This window comes from Glycine max, chromosome 13 (genome assembly GCF_000004515.6).
Source record: "Glycine max cultivar Williams 82 chromosome 13, Glycine_max_v4.0, whole genome shotgun sequence".
In the NCBI taxonomy this organism is placed as follows: Eukaryota; Viridiplantae; Streptophyta; class Magnoliopsida; order Fabales; family Fabaceae; genus Glycine; species Glycine max.
In genome coordinates, this window is record NC_038249.2 from 43163792 (window position 1) to 43179242 (window position 15451).

Sequence of the window (15451 nt, forward strand, 5' to 3'; positions counted from 1 at the left end):
ATACTTAATTGAGGAAGAAGTATTAACTATGAAAAATAAAATAAAAAATATTATATTAATAAGAATATAAATATTATTTCTTAAACTAATAATTTAAATACTCAATACAATATATAACACGCACTCGCTCGTTAATTCCTATTTTAGGACACTCTTAATTAGAAGTGGTAAGAGGAATTTTGCAGTGGTGATTGATAATTAAATGAAGAATGAAACAAAAAAATAAATAATGGAAGTGGTAACTCGATCGGCTAAAGTCAATAGTACTACTAGTATTATCTTATCTTTGGTCCATTCAATGTCATGTTCGAGAGAGAAATGTCTTTGTCTTTCATTTACCTTCATCGTGATCGCATCTTGCAGTGCCACGCGAGTAAGTACCTCAACAGAAAAAAAGAAGAAGCTTATCCGTTAGATTTTGAAATATCTAATACATACATACTACGTACTAGTTCTTGTCAGCTTTTATAGTCTCTATAAAAGGAAGCTTCCTAGGCTAGTGTTCTCCACAAGCTAGGCACAACAAAACCACAATCTAAGTAAGTGTTGAGAGAAGAGTGCGTTTGTTTGTTTGAAATTAAGTAGTAAAGATGTTTGGAATCATCGGAGGAAACAAGGGTCACAAGATAAAGGGGAACTTGGTGATTATGCGAAAGAATGTGTTGGATATCAACAGCATCACCAGTGTTAAGGGTGTCATTGGAACCGGCATTAACATCATTGGAGGTGTCGTCGACACCGTTACTGCTTTGGCGTCCCACATCTCCATCCAGCTCATCAGTGCCACCAAGGCTGATGGTATAATTACTTACTACTTCACTTCTCGTAGATACATTTGCTCCATAGTAGGGGAAAAAAAAAAGACCTTTTAAGATAACAGACATGTTGAAGTTATGATAACCCAACTCAAAAAATTTCTTCTAGTAAAATGCTACAAAGAATAGTTTTAAAATATACATTATACTTTAACTAATATTGACTTTTTTTCATTAAAAAATTAACCTTTTGTCTTTCAATTCAGCCGAAGAAATAAAACGTGGATTGAACTGTACAAAAAAAATCTTGTGAAGAATAAACGTAAAATGATCAGTATACATATTTTTTATAGTAATAATATGATGTATCAAATGCATTGTTTTAGAGACTTGAAGCTTATTATAAAAATATTTATGTCTTTTGAAAATGATTAATTTACTTTTGTCTGCCGAAGGATATAAAATGGAGTATTATAGGTGATTTTATAATTAAATTATAATTTATTCTTGAAAGATTAAATTTTGATCTATGAAGAGTGTACTGCGAGGGTACGTAACCCAATAAAATACCGCCCCTGTTTAATTTATCACTAAATTTGAATTAAAAATATGATTAAATATGTTTTTTATATTGTTTTTATATTATTATCTCAAATTAACTTTTGATCAATCATGTACATATAAATGTTAATGATGTGTCACATAGATTGTCACTTCCTTAAACTTAATTACTAACACATCATCAATATCACATTATTTTTTATTATTTAAATTATTTAAAAATTTTGATTCTCTTTCTTTTTCTTTACTTCTCCGACGAAAACCATCACCGCCATCCAACCCCACATCACCTATGCTATCCAATCCTCATGTCGAGGTAGTTGCTCGCCAATATCTTGAATGCCGAGAAATCACACATCAGAAAGTGGATGTGCGTGTTGACTCGACCCAACCCGACCCTAATAGGTTCAAGTCCACTCACTTCTTATTGTTGTTCATGGTGAACACAATCACCCTCTCCTTGCTCCAACATGTGCTAACAATTCCGTCCATGAAGTTTTGGATACTCGACATTGTCGTTGTCGCTATCCTTGATTTCGATTCCATAAACCAATCCAAATTCCCTATCAGGATTATCGACTTCATTGTTGTTTCCGTCAATAGAAACTTCCGATCCGAAAAGGAAGAAGGAGAAGAGGAGGCAGAGGTTGAGGTCAGCATCGAGGGCAGAGTCAACGACACAATTAATGGTGGTGGCGCTGAGTTGGACGAGAGTGGTGGCATGGGGTTGTTCTCAGAGAAGCAAAAGAAGGAGAATTAATTTTTTTAAATAATTTAAAAAACAAAAAATGATGTAACATTGATATGTTAGTAATTATGTTAGATAATGTGACACTTTATCTCTATGTTACGAAACTAACAGTAGGTATTACTTTAAAATATAACAAAATTTATATGCATAATTGACCAACAGTAAATTTGAAGAAATAATCAATTTTCTATATACCAAAAACATATTTCAGACTTTAAAATTATATCAAATGCATTTTACGGCAAGTTTCGTATGAGATAAAATTTGATGTGAAATTTGGTTTGATAGGACATGGGAAAGGTAAAGTTGGAAAGGCTACAAATTTAAGAGGACAAGTGTCGTTGCCAACCTTGGGAGCTGGCGAAGATGCATACGATGTTAATTTTGAATGGGACAGTGACTTCGGAATTCCCGGTGCATTTTACATAAAGAACTTCATGCAAGTTGAGTTCTATCTCAAGTCTCTAACTCTCGAAGACATTCCAAACCACGGAACCATTCACTTCGTATGCAACTCCTGGGTTTACAATTCAAAAAACTACAAGACTGATCGCATTTTCTTTGCCAACAATGTAAGCCACATATATTGTCACATTACTACATGATGCGTACGGTGTTTAATATTTATTGTTGTTGAATTTTACAACATAACAACATGGATGATGAAAAAGTTGTTATACATATAAATTATAATGCAGACATATCTTCCAAGCGAGACACCAGCTCCACTTTTGAAGTACAGAGAAGAAGAATTGAAGAATGTAAGAGGGGATGGAACTGGAGAGCGCAAGGAATGGGATAGGATCTATGATTATGATGTCTACAATGACTTGGGCAACCCGGATAGCGGTGATAAATATGCACGCCCCGTTCTTGGTGGTTCAGCCTTACCTTACCCTCGCAGAGGAAGAACCGGAAGAGGAAAAACTAGAAAAGGTTACTCACTACTCACTACTTTATTATACTTCTGCTGTTTTTCTTTTAGCATAACTGAATTGGTCAAGTGCGTTCCTTAGAATACTTAGTTACTCTGCTGTAAAATCTTTGAGTAGTTGTTGTAATGTTGTTGTTTGTAGTCGCTAACGTATATTATGTGCCTTCATCTTAACTAACAGATCCCAACAGTGAGAAGCCGAGCGATTTTGTTTACCTTCCAAGAGATGAAGCATTTGGTCACTTGAAGTCATCAGATTTTCTCGCTTTTGGAATCAAATCTGTATCCCAAGATGTCTTGCCTGTCTTGACTGATGCATTCGATGGAAATATTTTGAGCCTTGAGTTTGATAATTTTGCTGAAGTGCGCAAACTCTATGAAGGTGGAGTTACACTACCTACAAACTTTCTTAGCAAGATCGCCCCTATACCAGTGATCAAGGAAATTTTTCGAACTGATGGCGAACAGTTCCTCAAGTATCCACCACCTAAAGTGATGCAGGGTATGCTACATATTTTGAATATGTGGAATATTATCAATATACTCCTGTTTTTATTCAACATATTTAATCACGTGGATGAATTTTGAACTGTTTTTATTTGGTGCAGTGGATAAGTCTGCATGGATGACTGATGAAGAATTTGCTAGAGAAACGATTGCTGGTGTAAATCCAAACGTCATTAAGATTCTTGAGGTAACATACTACATGCAACCAAAAGCTTGGATGCATCACTTTGATTGTTAAATTTGAGATCGCCAACCTAATGTCATTGTGTGCTAAATTTATTCCAGGAGTTCCCACCACGTAGCAAGCTAGATACACAAGCCTACGGTGATCATACCTGTATAATAACAAAACAACATTTGGAACCTAACTTGGGTGGGCTCACTGTTGAGCAGGTAATAATATGAGTATTTAGTTTCACATTAAAGTTATTTCACTATAATGTTTCTATTATTGCTTTGTAACAATTTTTTATAGTTATTCCAACGAACAGAGATTAATTAATTAATCATACTTGGTTAAACAGGCTATCCAGAGCAAGAAGCTGTTCATCTTAGATCACCATGACTATCTCATTCCATATTTGAGGAAAATAAATGCAACTACCACAAAGACTTATGCTACCAGAACCATATTTTTCTTGAAAAGTGATGGAACTTTGACGCCATTGGCCATTGAGTTAAGTAAGCCGCATCCTCAAGGTGAAGAATATGGTCCTGTTAGCGAAGTCTACGTGCCTTCGAGCGAAGGAGTTGAAGCTTATATTTGGTTATTGGCAAAGGCTTATGTTGTTGTAAATGACTCGTGCTACCATCAACTCGTTAGCCATTGGTATGATATTGTCAATTGACAATGAGATCCATGAAATTAAATTTGTTAATGTTTTTATGAATAAATGATTAACATATTAATTCACGTGGATTGCAGGCTAAACACTCATGCGGTTGTTGAGCCATTCGTCATAGCAACAAATAGGCATCTGAGTGTGGTTCACCCTATTTACAAACTTTTGTTTCCTCACTATCGTGACACCATGAATATTAATTCACTTGCCCGCAAATCCTTGGTCAATGCAGACGGTATTATAGAGAAAACATTTTTGTGGGGTAGGTACGCTTTGGAAATGTCTGCTGTTGTTTACAAGGACTGGGTTTTCACTGATCAAGCACTGCCCAATGATCTTGTCAAGAGGTAAGTAATCTTGTTAAGTTTATTAACAAATTAGTAATATATGTTGCTTAAAAAATAAAGAATCTAAATCTATTTAAGTCATCAACGACAAAGGAAATAAAGGCTTCAAGTTTGATATAATCAATGTTATTTGGGTGCTTTTAATTCAGAGGAGTTGCCGTTAAGGATCCATCTGCTCCCCATGGAGTTCGGCTTTTGATTGAGGACTATCCTTATGCTTCTGATGGGCTAGAGATATGGGATGCCATCAAGTCCTGGGTGCAAGAATATGTGTCATTCTACTACAAGTCAGATGCAGCAATTCAACAAGACCCCGAACTCCAAGCTTGGTGGAAAGAACTTGTCCAAGTGGGTCATGGTGATTTGAAAGATAAGCCATGGTGGCAAAAGATGCAAACTTGTGAAGAGTTGATTGAAGCCTCGGCCACCCTCATATGGATCGCTTCAGCCCTTCATGCAGCTGTTAACTTTGGACAGTATCCATATGGAGGTTTAATCTTGAACAGGCCAACCATTAGCAGGAGATTCATGCCTGAGAAAGGGTCTGCTGAGTATGCTGCTTTGGCTAAGAACCCTGAGAAGGAGTTTTTGAAAACTATTACTGGCAAGAAGGAGACCCTCATTGACCTTACAATTATAGAAATCCTGTCAAGGCACGCATCTGATGAGTTCTACCTTGGGGAGAGAGATGGTGGTGACTTCTGGACTTCTGATGCTGGTCCACTAGAGGCCTTCAAGAGGTTTGGAAAGAAGCTTCAAGAGATTGAACATAAGCTTATACAGAAGAACAAGGATGAGACGTTGAGAAACCGCACTGGGCCAGCTAAAATGCCTTACACTCTGCTCTATCCTTCTAGTGAGGAGGGATTGACTTTCAGAGGAATTCCCAACAGTATCTCTATCTAAGGGCTCTCTCATTGAGGTTGCTGTACTACTCTGCCTGTTTTTCAATAATGTGAAATAGGAGGAATATGATTCCTTCATCTACCTACGTATGGTCAAGTTACATTTGGGGTGGTTGAATGTTCTCGTGTTTGCTGTATTCTGTTTTTATAACAGATCGAAGAGAAAGCAATAAAGGCAATCACGCATGTTTCAACAATGATAGCTGGCATGACAAAGTGCAAACTAGAATAAATTATCATCCTATCTAAACGATTTCCATTACAGCAAGGGTTGTCATTAAAATTTTATTGCCCGTGTATTCATATTTTGCATTGCCTCAAAGCTACCACTTCCTCAACTTAGTATTTATTTCAAAAATCCATTTGCAATCCATTTCAAAAATCACATTCTGCAGTCCTATTTCCGTGATCCAGTGCATGGATTGCAGCAAACCAAGCGTCTCACCTTCGTTGACTTGCTGCACTGAATTTATCATCACAAGGTAGGAGGAAAAGGTGATAAAATTAACAACATGGATTTAAGAATTAATACTATATTTTCGTACCTCTTTTGCATTTTTAATTTTTTTTCTTCTTAAAAATACTATCTCTTTTCATTAACTCTTTTTTGAAACATATTTTGATATTTATAAATATTTTTAAATTTAGTTTCTGAATTATATTAAAAATATCCTGGAAATTATCAACGTTTATTTCTTCTTTTCTTTTCTCTTTTTCATTATTACAACAATTACTAGTTACTAGTGTGTGCAGAAAAAGGTAGATTGATGTATTATGTGTTAAAACTTTTAGGAATACATTGAAATGTTTTTATGTATTCTGAAAATTGGTTTTTTAAATATATAATTTCTGTAAAAGTGTATTTCAAAAACTAGTTCTCAATAAACCTGCAAAACTAGAAAGGAAAAAAAATGATAAATGGCGCCACTCACCACCGAAGACAATGGGGAGAGTGAAGGAGAGGGTGTTAAACAGGGATGCAAATAGAGACAGAAAGGGAGTGCGATGACTGAGAACTTTTCGTGGGGGATGGATGGAATGAAGAAGGTTTTAGAATAATGTTTTACAAAAAAAAGAAAAAGATCAAAGGTTGGTGCAATAAGTAAAAAAACGCAAAGGAACACCCTACTTTTTACTAGTCTCTGGTTTGGGCCAATTGCTTTATAGAGTTAGCCTAATCGGGCCGAGAGAAGAATATTCATATAAATTTTGGCATTGCCATTGGTCCCTGGATGACTTTGTTGGATTTTACAAAAATACTCTTTCCCATTGAAGTATGATTCCGTTGTACAAGGAAATCATACTTCTATTGCAATAAATAGGGTGCCAAAAAAAAATAATACAAAAAAATGTGATTCTATTATATATTTATATTGAATTTTGAAGTTTTGAACTCTACAATTTTAAAGAGATATAACTTTTTACTCATATCAGATTTGAGTTTATAATATATCTATTTTACATAACTTTTTGAGAGAAATGTGTGACAACTTGGTGTAACACTTTTGCCAAAAAAAACAAAATACCTTCCTTCTATAAAGGAATTTTCCAAGTCCTATGCTGAAAGAAGAATATTTGTCAAATATAATAATGAAAACTTGATTTTATTATGTGTCAAAATTCAAACAATTAAAGAATCAAATTTTATTATGTGTCACATACAAAATAACAACAAAATTAAAATCATTGTTGTTTACAAAACCCCAAAAAATGGAATATGATTATGTTGTGTTAACATAATCATACTTTTATTGAGTCATTGATAAAATGAAATCATAATAGCCTTAAAATACTGTGGGGGTTGGGAGTGTCATGAGAATAAAATGTGAAAGGAAGGGAATTGTTTGTGGGTGTAGGAAAGTGAGGTCGTAGGAAGATAAATTAGCAATTACTGCAAGGACCAATAATAAACCCCTATAAATTTCAGCACTCGAATACGAATAAATTATTGGGGCATAACTGGATTTGGGTCTCCTGCCGTTGAAAAAATTTACAGGTAGTGCAGTTTATAATTTCATCACATACTTCTCATTATTAATTAAATAAAATATCAATAGAAAAAGTTTGTGGTGTCATGTTAAATTGCACTCCCATTGACTTTTTTCTAACGGCAGGAGATCCAAATCCGGGCATAACAAAAAATTAAAAAACACTTATTCTTCATACAATAAAATTAAGATTTCATTCCTAAATTGCACTCCCTTATCTTTATTTTAGATTATAATTTAATTTTTAATTTTTTAAAAGTTATAAAATAGTCCCTTTACTTATTATAAATTATAAAATATTTCTTTAAGTATTTTTTCATAACATATTTATCTAAAAAAAATATTATTTCAAGAGTAAACATGCAATAAAAAAAATACTCAAGAGACCAAAAGAATGGGAGAAAGCTACTTCTCATGAAATCACACTAAATATGAGTATATTTGAATTTCGGATGGGAGTGCTCCAATGGAACAAAAACATGTTTAATAGTAAAATCAATTTAGGTTCATGTTTGATTATCCCAAAAGTTTGTTTGAGAGTAAAATTTGACTAAAATCTCAAATTTAAATATGTAAGACTTGGAGTGTTTTTTCAAACTCAATTTTATAAATTTTAGCTTATAAACTTAATTCAAACGCGCACCTATGGTAAATCACGGCCATAACTTGCAAGCCAGAAAATAGGACAACTTATATATTATTTAAAATACAACTTAGTACATATTAAAATAAGATCTTTATTATAATTTTATCTCATCTTATTTTTACTCAACTATTATATCCTATCCAGGATGGATCCAAAATTCTATAATAGGGCCTGGAATTTTTTTCTTCTTTTATAATTATTTTTATTTAAATATATAATTTCTAATAAACAATTAATTAATACATAAATAATAAGTTCACACATATTTATTAATTTTTTTACATATATTTTAGAGAAATTATATTCATCTTTACTGTCATTGCAAACATTCCAGAAACCTCGTCAATATAAGAAAAAATGTTTTTTAATCTGAAGTATTAGCAGAAAGTAGGAAGTATGTACAACAACATTAGCTGAGAATGAAAGTATGTAAAAGATGCATTGTTTACTGATTTATACAATAATACATTTTTTATTTTTATTGACAGATATATGGATGTAATTTTGATTCTCCGACACTAATTATTTAATGAGTTACTTATCTTTAAACACAATTACTTATTTGTTTATTAGTGATGATTTACGTATCATTATTTAAAATTAAGCTTTATTACTTATATAAACAATAGTTGTTTATGAGTAAAAATATATATTTTTAATATAAAATATAGTATATTTTGTTGTTTAATTTAAGTAAGATTTTAAAAATTAAGTCATATCTTAAAAAAAATTGTCACAAATGTAGGTATCATTAAAAATTAAAGATTATGTCATTTTAAAAATTTAAAGGATTTGTAAAATTATTCGGTTAAAAATTAATTAATATTAATTGAATGGTCAGAAATTAAGGATGAATTAATTAATTTGATTATAGTTTTTAAAATTATTTATTTTGGTAATGTTTGTATTTTGTTCTTTAAAAAATGTCTGTATAATATTATAATAATAAGAAAAAGCAATTCCAGAATTTTAATGTTCATGCAAATTAATATTACTTGGGGGCTAGACCAATCACAGGAACGCAGACGGATGCACAACCAGTTATCATTTTTGAAAATATAAAAATATTGGAAAAAATTATATAAAACCAAAAAATTTGAAGCCCCGAATGAACATACTACCAATCTGATTTTGGATTTGTAAATTTATTATTTATTATAGATTATAGGTTATAGATACGACAACAACATAAACATAACAAAAACCTAAACTCACTCAGTCCTACGATACGATTCTCTTCCGCCTCCCTTCCCTTCAACTCCACGGCGCAGATCCGAGGAGTTTGGGAAACCCTAATTCATTCCTCTTTGCTTCTTCTATCTCTATTCCTCTAACACCAGGTAACCCTCCAGTTTTACGCTTTTCGAAGCCATTTATTCACTCAGGGTACTGAAATTTTGTTCTCCTGTTACATATGTGATGTCCCGTGGAGGATTTTTTTTTTTGTTTTTTCATTTGACACAGATTAGAGTGATGTTACGGATTTTGTTCAGTTTGATTTTTTTTTTTTTTTGAGTTATTGGTGCTCCTGGATTGTTCTTAAGCTTGTTTTTCTTATCTGACATCTGCGAAAAGAAAAAAGGACTTATGAAAGCAAGGAATCCCTTTTCCTTCTGTTTCTTTCGTTGTCTCACGATATTTTTGGGACTTTCTTTTGATATCGATTTTAGATTTTAGATTTTGTAGGCTTTTCGACTTACACTTGTCTGTTTAAGTTTAACGAAGTTTTTGTTCTGCAGTGATGGCAGGTTTGGCTCCAGAAGGATCGCAGTTTGATGCTCGGCAATATGATTCTAAGATGAATGAATTGTAAATTCCTATACTACATATTATCCACTTTGTGTGATGCTTGAATTCTATATTATGTTTTTTTTGTTATTTTAATTAATGTCTTGATATTGAAAAACAGGCTTTCCGCCGATGGACAAGAATTTTTCACTTCATATGACGAAGTCTATGATAGTTTTGATGCAATGGGCCTTCAAGAAAATCTTCTGAGAGGCATATATGCTTATGGTATGGCAAATTATTTTTCCTTTCTTTCTTCAATTGCTTATTTAATTCTTGTGGAATACTAGGAATATACTATTTTAAACACACTCTTGACAATGGGTTGACACACTCTTTGCTTTCAAGGCAACTGAATTGACCTTTTAATGAATAAAGCAACAATGAAGTGTATGTTTAAGAGAGTGTTCCTAGCATTCCTCTTCCTACTTATGTCAGTGTGGTAGTGATGTGGACTTGCTGATTTGATAATTTGATTAATGCATTTAGACATTTTCCTCTTATTGTTTACCCTGTTGAAGTTATATTTATTCCATTCTTTATCTGTGCAATCACCATATCAAAGACCTTTTTGCAATTTTAATGATAGTTCCAGCAAATGAGCAAAACAATTTAAAAATGCTGGGATAACTGAATGTACTGAAGTTTTGCTTTGAAGTTTAAAAGTCATTAAGATTTATTTATAAAAAGGGAAAGCCTTGGTGCAACAATTGGGGTTGTCACCATTAACCTGGACTCATAGGACCATGGTATGGAAATGACTTTTGCAAAGTAAGACTTCCTTCTAGACTGCATGGACCCTTTGACGGTGAAAATTTATATCATCGAGTGATATACCATTTAAAGGGTATTGGCTTTTTTTTAATCACATGTCTGGAATTATTCTTTTCTGAATTTACATTGATTTTCATTTCAAATTAATTTCTGACTTTTTATTGTTTTGAATCTATCGTTGATGCTGAGCATCAGTATTGCATTTTTAGAACAAAGCAAATGTCATATGCAGTTAACTCTACCACAAGACGATGTGTGATTTTTAATTCTTGTTCTTTAGGTTTTGAGAGGCCTTCTGCAATCCAGCAGAGGGGAATTGTTCCTTTCTGCAAGGGTCTGGATGTGATTCAGCAGGCTCAGTCTGGAACTGGAAAGACAGCAACGTTCTGTTCAGGAATTTTGCAGCAGCTTGACTATGGATTGGTTCAGTGTCAGGCTTTGGTTTTGGCACCAACAAGGGAGCTTGCACAGCAGATTGAGAAGGTTATGCGAGCTCTAGGTGATTACCTTGGTGTCAAGGTTCATGCTTGTGTTGGTGGGACCAGTGTTCGTGAGGATCAGCGCATTCTCCAAGCTGGTGTCCATACTGTTGTTGGCACTCCTGGGCGTGTATTTGACATGCTACGGAGACAGTCTCTTCGTCCAGATCACATAAAGATGTTTGTTTTGGATGAGGCTGATGAAATGCTTTCTCGTGGTTTCAAGGACCAGGTTTGATGGTTTTCCATGTTTGTTTAAAACATTGAATTGTTTTTTTTTCTTCTGATTCCTGACTGTCATCTAAACGTTCTTTCATGCATGTTACCAATATTTTTTATTTTGTTGAAATATTTTTCTTTATTTAAAACTCACATATGTGCTAGATGAAGTCATCTTGTGTTGACATTTTATATTTTTCGTGCATGAAATGCAGATCTATGACATCTTCCAGCTTCTGCCGGGTCAAATTCAGGTTGGAGTGTTCTCTGCTACAATGCCACCTGAGGCCTTGGAGATTACGAGGAAGTTCATGAATAAGCCAGTGAGAATCCTGGTAAAGCGTGATGAATTGACCCTTGAGGGTATCAAACAGTTTTATGTGAATGTTGATAAGGAAGACTGGAAACTAGAGACATTATGTGACCTTTATGAGACTTTGGCTATCACCCAGAGTGTCATCTTTGTGAACACAAGGCGTAAGGTGGACTGGCTCACTGACAAGATGCGAAGCAATGACCATACAGTCTCAGCCACCCATGGAGACATGGACCAAAACACTCGTGACATCATCATGCGGGAATTTCGCTCTGGCTCTTCTCGAGTTCTAATTACCACTGACCTCTTGGCTCGTGGTATAGATGTACAGCAGGTGTCTTTGGTTATAAACTATGATCTGCCAACCCAACCTGAAAATTATCTTCATCGCATAGGACGAAGTGGGCGTTTTGGAAGAAAAGGTGTTGCCATAAACTTTGTGACTTTGGATGATGCAAGAATGCTGTCTGATATTCAAAAGTTCTACAATGTGACTGTAGAGGAGTTGCCATCAAATGTTGCTGATCTGCTCTGATGGGTTAATTTTCATTCTTTGTTAAGTCATCAGAGGGCTATTACTTTTTGCCAATTATTATTTTGTGCTCTTTGTTTTTCTTTTTCAAATTTTAGCATTAGAGTTCCAATACACCTGACTTTATTTTTATAATGGATTCTATAAAATTTGTTTATTTGCTTAATTGTTGTTCAAGCCTTTTTGTTTATAATTTTGTGTTTATGTATTTTGTATTTGAACAATGCCTTCATCAACTCTTGTATCTACGGTTACTAGGGGTGTTTGTGGGGTGGTTGAGACTGATTTTGGTTAAATTTAAAACTCAATTCAATCAAATTTGATCGGTTTAGTTTGATTCGGTTTTCATAATTTTTTTAAACCTAACATAATTCATTCATTAACGGATTGGGTTAACAAATTACCCATTTAAATTTAATCTTTTTTTTTCTAGTTAAAACTATTATTTAATATCATGATTCATTTAAATATTCAATATAGTTAATACAATATCAAATATATAAAGTAGTAAAATTGATTCATTTAGTATTATTAATATAATATTTTAAAATAGACTAATATAAATTAAAATAAAATATTCTTACAATAGTTTGAATCTAGATTTGTTGTAACTAGATTTGTTAAAACAAATGAACAAAATAATTACTATTATAAACATGACAAAATAAATAAATATTAAAAAAAGAGTTCCAACACTTGAGTCTTAATATTAGTCATATTTAAAGTCAAATCAAACAATTTTATAAATTTTGATCGGATTTATAAATTTAAATTCATGACCTAACCAATACATGAACGGTTTCCTCATGACGATTACCTGACATAATCTCTCTCATGTTGAATTAAGAAATTCTACTAATGATATATATGACATTTCATCTTGACCAATATATTATAACAAAGATGATTGATAATAAATTTATAGACACTATTAAGGATATATAAAGATTATCTGGAAAGAATTTCATGCAAAAATTATACTAACTTATGATAAATTTAATTTTAAATAAAAAGTGTTTGTATTTTCCTAACCTACACACTTTATAATATAAAACTGTTAAATAAATATTTATCTACAATAGAAAAAAAATCACTTGAATTTTATTTACAACAGAGTTTGGAGATCAAGTTATAAATGTTAAAGATGATATAAAATATTCATTTCAAAGTTATCAATGTTACGGATGGGCTTTAGGCTCAAAATAAAATGCTTGATAGATTATATCAGTTGGAATTAAATTATTAGGTATTTAGCTTTTATTTTTAATTCCCTAAACTAAGATGATAATACGATATCATTATTATTAGCATTTAACTGTCTTTATCCTTTTGGTATCAATGAAAACTGAGTTGTTATTTTAAATTCTTCAGTTTTTCTATAGTCTTTAATGCTGTTTTCTTAGGAGTAGAAACAGCATAGCTTCTTGCACTCTATCAATGGCGCTTTCATTTTTTCCACTTAATTATCTATTTGTAAATAATTACCTTCTCACTACAAATTTTTATTTGATTTTTAATAATAATATATTTTATTAAAATTAAAAAATAAAATTTTACATTTTATAACTTTAATGAGTTTTTATTTAGACTTAAATGCAATTTAGCTCCTTCTCCTATTTTTTAAAATGTTCAATTTTGGTAATTCTATTTTAAAATAGGCATTTAACCACCATATCTTTTAAAATATGCAGTTTTTTTTAAAATATGATATTAACGTTGACTATAATAAATTAAACAAATAACCTTATGTCACATCACTAAGTTGAATCACATCATTGTTAATTTCTTATTTATTAATATTTTTTTAAATTTAACGGAAGAATCAAAATATGAGGACTAATTATTTCTATTTTAAAATAAACAGAATAAAATTATAGATTTTGAAAAATAAAAACAGCAAAGTTACATTTAACCCTTAATTTTATTATCCAAGGCATGAGTGATATATTAGTTCAAGTTAAACGTGTTGTCTAAAATTACTAAGTACAACCAAATAAAATGACACCGCACTTTTTCATTAAGGAAAAAAAAAAAAAGCATCGCACTTGCCTGTTCATACTTTAAATTACCACTGAATTGTGATTGATAGAATAAGAAAATAGTGGTACTGAAATAATGATGAATATTTTTACACGCAAAGTGCTGTATGTATAATATTGTTATCTTCACCCGAATATCATACGTTCCCCCTCCCCCACAACAAAAAATAGGGGGAAATTAGAGACACAAGCATATTTATATAGTGTTATCAGCGTAATTTCGTTGGAGTACCCACCCTAAAAAAATTAAGCTCTTGCTAACATTAGGATGCATAATTCAAAGACAACAGTGTAAAAATCGTTTTCAATGCTGCATCATTAAAGTGTGGTTGAGAGTGAAAGACACATGCTAACTTTCTTATCAAGTAGTTCTTTTGGTGGGACGGTTGCAATTAAATTGAACAGGATTACTTTAATGGTACTAACACTTATCATGCTAATGATAATAATAATAATGAATTTAGGCTATGCACTTTCGGCCAAAACTTGAAAGCAAAGTATGTAGAAAATTGTGAGAGCAACTTTCCAAATGAAAATATAATAATTTCGTTTGGTTGTTATAATAATTTCATTTTGAATTATTTTTCTTAACTTGCATTAAACTGAAAATTTCACTGTTGTTTTAGCCATTTTTTGTGAGTATTTTTCAGGAAAAAGAAGTCAATGTTTTTACGTTCTGGCTTGCAGAAACTAATTAAGCACTAACATGGGTGGGGAACCATTCAAGAGGTGGACCACAATAGTCAATTGAAAATCAGAACGTTTTGCCTTTTTATGAACAGAGAGATTGGTCTTAGATTTTTGTGAAAATTTTAACACAAAAGATGGGGGATGCACCACTATCATTCGTCTTTATTTTTTTTTTCATTATCATTTATTTTATTGAAATCTAATTCATATTTTAGTATTGTTTAACCTAATTTTGCTTTTGTTTCTTGGCATTTTTACTCTTTCCTTTCCGATGTACCAAAAATATATGTATATATAGACAGAGATTCCCATTATTTACAATTACTCTTTTCATTGCTCCATTTCACTTGTTAATTTTGGTTAACACTTCCACCACGT

General features: G+C 32.2%; 2 protein-coding genes across 2 annotated transcripts; both read left to right on the plus strand.

The window, feature by feature from the left end:
- The first annotated feature begins 510 nt into the window (after positions 1–510).
- On the plus strand, positions 511–5975 carry LOX7 (lipoxygenase). Its single transcript, NM_001248321.2, has 9 exons — positions 511–798; positions 2356–2639; positions 2766–3003; positions 3183–3503; positions 3610–3695; positions 3794–3901; positions 4033–4337; positions 4434–4697; positions 4847–5975. Exons 1-9 carry the CDS (start codon positions 591–593, stop codon positions 5601–5603), a joined length of 2571 nt encoding a protein of 856 aa, NP_001235250.2. The 5' UTR covers positions 511–590; the 3' UTR covers positions 5604–5975.
- Positions 5976–9262: 3287 nt separating this feature from the next.
- Positions 9263–12510, plus strand: LOC100777628 (eukaryotic initiation factor 4A-10). Its single transcript, XM_003543532.5, has 5 exons — positions 9263–9576; positions 9976–10045; positions 10146–10252; positions 11079–11509; positions 11712–12510. The coding sequence occupies exons 2-5, from the start codon at positions 9978–9980 to the stop codon at positions 12345–12347; spliced, it is 1242 nt and encodes a 413-aa protein (XP_003543580.1). The 5' UTR covers positions 9263–9576; positions 9976–9977; the 3' UTR covers positions 12348–12510.
- Positions 12511–15451: the final 2941 nt, after the last annotated feature.

Bases quoted from the DNA above. Each gene is read 5' to 3' on its own strand.
- LOC100777628 (XM_003543532.5), top strand. From the start codon at position 9,978: ATGGCAGGTTTGGCTCCAGAAGGATCGCAGTTTGATGCTCGGCAATAT. The intron at 10,046-10,145 runs GTAAATTCCTAT...ATTGAAAAACAG, and splicing joins GATTCTAAGATGAATGAATT to GCTTTCCGCCGATGGACAAG. The intron at 11,510-11,711 runs GTTTGATGGTTT...CATGAAATGCAG, and splicing joins CTCGTGGTTTCAAGGACCAG to ATCTATGACATCTTCCAGCT.
- LOX7 (NM_001248321.2), top strand. From the start codon at position 591: ATGTTTGGAATCATCGGAGGAAACAAGGGTCACAAGATAAAGGGGAAC. The intron at 3,504-3,609 runs GTATGCTACATA...TATTTGGTGCAG, and splicing joins ACCACCTAAAGTGATGCAGG to TGGATAAGTCTGCATGGATG. The intron at 4,698-4,846 runs GTAAGTAATCTT...CTTTTAATTCAG, and splicing joins CCCAATGATCTTGTCAAGAG to AGGAGTTGCCGTTAAGGATC.